Source organism: Cynara cardunculus, unplaced genomic scaffold, assembly GCF_001531365.2.
Source record: "Cynara cardunculus var. scolymus isolate 2C unplaced genomic scaffold, CcrdV1 Un_Scaffold_1710, whole genome shotgun sequence".
Classification (NCBI taxonomy): domain Eukaryota; kingdom Viridiplantae; phylum Streptophyta; class Magnoliopsida; order Asterales; family Asteraceae; genus Cynara; species Cynara cardunculus.
In genome coordinates, this window is record NW_020200849.1 from 84,577 (window position 1) to 89,819 (window position 5,243).

The window sequence follows — 5,243 nt, forward strand, 5'->3', positions numbered from 1 at the left end:
TACGAGTTAATAAGTAGTGTAACCAAGTGGGACTTTTTAATTAACCCAAACACAATTTTTACTAGCGTACGTGGTGTTAGTGCTCGTATTCACAATTTCATTTCGAAGCATATTTCATAAAATCAATTTTATCCACGATTTAAACATATTGTATATTGCATACAAATCATTATCTAATTTTATACATGCTTTTCCCCAAATAACGATGGATTTAAAAAGGGGTCGTGAATACTCACCCTTTTGCCAAGCTCCGCCAATCAAAAATACGATTCGGTCCCCACACGAGCTTAACGTTTCCCTATCAAAGAGGAATATCCAAAACCGTTACTTATGGGTTTAAAACTACTTATGGGGATTAATAATTCCTAAGTCCATAAGTGTCTACATATGTCCAACTTGATTATCTATAGTCCAAATATACATAATGCMCAYATGCTCGTTAATATAGTAATTTATACCGGAAGTAATGTTATAATCCAATAAATTATCAAAATTTATGTGATTCCACTTGCATTCAGAAGATAACTCATATAGTTAACTCTCAAAGGAAGAATCATCCTTTTTCATCAAGTTTTGAAACAGATATGGTCATTAGAACATATATATACAAATCTGTTACTTTCGGACAGATTGCATACTCATTTTGTTTTGAGTAGATAAAACCTCATATCACCATATTTTTGAATGAAATTAGTGGCATTTGAAAGGTAACTCATTAAATTAACTTCCAGAAGAAAAATCAATGATTTTGGATGATTATTTAGAGAGTTATGGTTGTTTACAGTAGGGTTTACCTACTGAAAAACTTCCAGATACACATGCATCTTGATTTGAGTATTTGGGGAATCAAAACTCACTGTTTTTGGGTGAGACCAATTGGATTAAAACCCCAACTCAATAAATGAACTTTTAGGAGAAGATTCATGACATTTTAACATATTATTTGCAAGAAAGGGACGAATTATGCACATGCATATAATCCGTCAGCACTTAAAATGCAAGAAAAGGTGGAGATGGAGTTGTTACCTTGATTGATGATATGAAGGATGCAATATCTTCAAAATCTTTGCTATTTTGGAGGAAGAAATATGGAGGTATTTGGCTGAAGATGAAGGATGATGAAGATGATCTTAAAATGACTCTTGAGTCTTAGGGAGAGAGAGGGAGAGGGAGTTTCATAAATTGAAAAGGGTGGAAATGAGTTGTAAATGGAAAATAAAGGTATTTATATGTGGATTTAAGAGGGAAAGGTAGGGGTGGCCGGCCATAGGGAAGGCCTAAGCCCAAAATCTATATATTTTTTTTAAACTTTAAGCCCAAAATTGTTAAAATGTCATTTTTCTCAATTTTAACATTTTTCTTCAAATTAAAAACCCATGTTGGTTAAATTCATTTAAATAATAAAAGTTTTATGTTTAAAACACTAAAACTTTGTGTTTTATATAAATTGGGTATAAATTGGAGCATTTGGCACTATATAGGACGTTTCAGATAGTTACGGGTCGGAACCGGACTTKGTAAGCAACTACCGGAAACTCTAGAATTTTTTCGGCCAATCTAATCTAACTAACTCCTAATCTTAAAAATTATATTCAATAACACTAATATAAACTTAATAAGAGCTAACCTGGTAGTTCAAATTTGACAGTTGTCACAGTCTCCCCCTGTTAGAGAAATTTCGTCCTGAAATTTAACGTCTGCTACTGCCAATGGATTTCTCTGCAAACAAATGTGGATATTTGCCTTTCATGAAATCTTCCCGTTCCCAAGTGTACTCTGGGCCATGTTTCGCATTCCAACGGACCTTAATAATTGGGATTTTACTGCGCCTCAACCGTTTAACTTCTCGGTTCGGTATCTCGAATGGTTCTTCGATGAAGTGTAACCGATCGTTAATCTGAAAGTCATCCAGGGGTAACACTATTGTTTCATCCGTTAGGAATTTCTTTAGATTTGACACATGGAACGTCTCGTGGATGGCGCTTAGATTTTGTGGTAACTTCAACTTGTACGCCACTGGTATGATTCTTTCGAGTATTTTGAATGGACCAATGTATCTGGGACCCAGCTTGCCTCTCTTCCTGAAACGTACTAGTCCCTTCCATGGCGATACCTTTAAAAGTACTTTATCCCCCTCTTGGAATTCTAACGGCTTTCTCCGATTATCCGTATAACTCTTCTGACGGTCTCTTGATGTCTTGAGTCTCTCCTTGATGATTGAAATCTTGTTGGTGGTTTCCTAAATAATATTGGGCGTTGTCAACTGTCTATCTCCGATCTCTACACAGCTAAGCGGCGATCTGCATTTACGTCCGTATAGAGCTTCGTATGGTGCACATTGTATGCTGGTGTGATAGTTGTTGTTATAAGAGAATTCAACAAAGGGCAAATGGGTATCCCAACTCCCACCAAAATCTATTGCACATGCATGAAACATATCCTCAAGCATTTGAATAGTTCTTTCCGATTTTCCATCTATTTGAGGATGATAAGCGGTGCTATAATCCAAGCGCGTATCCAACGCCTTTTGAAGAGACTGCAAAAATCGTGATGCAAAACGTGTATCTCTATCTTAAATAATGGAAATAGGCACACCATGACGTGCAACTATTTCATTGATGTAGATTTGTGCACTCCTTTCCATGCTGAAATCTTTGCGAATGGGAATGAAATGAGCTGATTTGGTAAGTCGGTCTACTATAACCCATATAGTATCGTGCCCCTTTCTAGTTCTGGGTAGCTTATTTACGAAATCCATGGTTATTTTCTCCCATTTCGATTGAGGTATTTCAGGTTGCTGGAGTAGACCAGATGGTTTCTAATGTTCAGCCTTTACCTGGGCACAAGTCAGGCACTTGCTTACGAACAAAGCAATATCTTTCTTCATTCCTGGCCATCAATAATAATCTTTTAGCTCCCGGTACATCTTATCAGTTCCTCGGTGAATTGAGTATATTGAGCGATGTGCTTCCTCCAAAATTGTTGACCGGAGGTTGTCGTCCTTTGGTATCCAAACTCTATCTCTAAAGTAACGCACCCCATATGCTCGAGTTTCGAATTCCTTCTCTAAGTGGTGCAGGGTCTCGTTCTTCAGATTCTCTGTTTTCAACGCCTCTTATTGAGCTTCACGAATTTGCGTTTTTAGGTTCATTTGAATTATTATTCCCATGGCTCATACCCTTGATGGTTTTACCCTTTCTTTTCGGCTTAAGGCGTCTGCTACCACGTTAATTTTCCCTGGGTGGTATTTTATTTCACAGTCATAATCGTTGAGAAGTTCGACCCATCTCCGTTGCCTCATGTTCAGCATCTTTCGGTTTAGAATATGTTGAAGACTTTTGTGATCAGTGAAGACGGTGCATTTGGTGCCGTATAGATAATATCTCCAAATCTTGAGTGCAAACACCACTGCTCCTAGCTCCAAGTCATGAGTGGTGTAGTTCTTTTCATGAACCTTGAGTTGCCTTGATGCATAAGCAATGACCTTGTCATTTTGCATCAGCACACATCCCAAGCCTTGGTGTGACGCATCGCAATGTACCATGAAATTCTTCGTGCCTTCTTGTAGCGCTAAGATCGGTGCGTGACATAGCTTATGTTTGAGCAATTGGAATGCTTCTTCTTGCTTTTCTGATGGTGCCAAACGATGAGGTGATTTGGCTATAGGTGTTGCTCCAAGAATTAAGTCAATGTGAAATTCGACTTGCCGTAACGGGGGTAATCCTGGTAGCTCGTCAGGAAATACCTCGGGAAAATCCCGAACTATGGGAAAATCCTAGATGCGTTTCTCTTCAATTCCTTTATCCATAATGTGAGCTATAAACGTGACATATTCCTTTTTCAAGTATTTTTGCATCTTCATACATGTTATTAACTTGAAATTTCTCTGGGACTTCTCTCTGTGCACTACGAGCGTTTCACTTCCTTTCATAATTCGGATGGTCTTCTCAGAACAACATATCTCGGCTTGATTTTTGGATAGCCAATCCATACCCACAACTACATCGAAGCTTCCTAATCTATATGTAATAAGGTCTATGCTAAAGTTTTGTTCAGCTAAATGTAATGTACAATATGTGATTACGTCTTCAGTCCTAACTTCATGGCCATTAGCAAACTCGATAACGAAGTCTTCTTTCAGCTTTTGCGACTTTAAACTAATCTTTGGTCTAAATTCTAGTGATACAAAGCTCCTATCTGCTCCAGAATCAAATAATATGGATGCGTAATGATTATTCAGAAGAAATGTACCTGTGACCACATTCGAGTCTTGCCTGGCTTCTTCCACCCGAATTTCAAATGCTCGACCTCGTGCTTGGCCTCCTTGATTTCCTTGGTTGACTGGTCGTGCTGGGTTAGTAACTGGCCCTCGGTTCAATTTCGGGCATGTATTCCAAAAGTGATCCGGGCTTCCGCACTCATGGCATGTTCGACTCCCTCCGCTCCTGCAATCTTTAGCGAAATGACCTCCTTTGTTGCATCTGAAACAGATGATACATCTCCCGCTATGGTGATAATTGCACTTGCCATACTTAGGGTAAGTTCCCTTGCCCTTTTCTCCTGTTTGTGATTGAGCCCCAAAGTTTCTTATCACTTTTTGGGCCTTACCGCCCCTCTCACTGTAGTTCTTCCTCCCTGGCTCCTCCATCCTTCTCTTACCCTTGACTTTATCATTTGCAAATGATCCTGACCGAATAGCATTGTTGGTAAGTTTCGTCGCTAAATTCATGGCATCTTGAATTGTTTTTGGATTAGCCGAATTCACATTCCCCCGAATTTCTGGAGCTAAACCCCAGACATAACGGTCAATTCGGTTCTCTTCAGGTGAYACCAAGTGTGGCACCAGTTTTTCCAGCTCATGAAAACGAGCAGTGTATGAGTCTACATCACTTCCATTCATTTTGTGATTCCAAAGTTCTGCTTCCAACTTCTAGATCTCGCTCCTCGGACAGTACTCTTCCTTGAGTAATTTCTTGAATTCTTCCYACGTAAGTCCGTTGGTTGCTTCCCGACCTCGGGTTTGTATCTGGGTATTCCACCACGTCAATGCCCGTCCTTGCAGTAAACAGGCTGCAAACTCCACTTTGCTCCCTTCAGCACATTTACTGATATGAAGGACGAACACCATTCCTTCAATCCAAGTAAGCAATCCGACGGCTCCTTCTGTCCCGTGGAATTCTTTWGGGTTGCAAGCTSTAAAGCCTTTGYACGTGCAGTCTCTATTTGCTGTTGTACCTTGGTTA

At 39.4% G+C, this 5,243-nt stretch overlaps 1 protein-coding gene across 1 annotated transcript; it reads right to left on the reverse strand.

Moving 5' to 3' along the window:
- Positions 1–3,775: 3,775 nt before the first annotated feature.
- Positions 3,776–4,900, reverse strand: LOC112502650. Its single transcript, XM_025106621.1, has one exon. It carries the CDS (start codon positions 4,898–4,900, stop codon positions 3,776–3,778), a length of 1,125 nt encoding a protein of 374 aa, XP_024962389.1.
- Between the last annotated feature and the right edge of the window lie 343 nt (positions 4,901–5,243).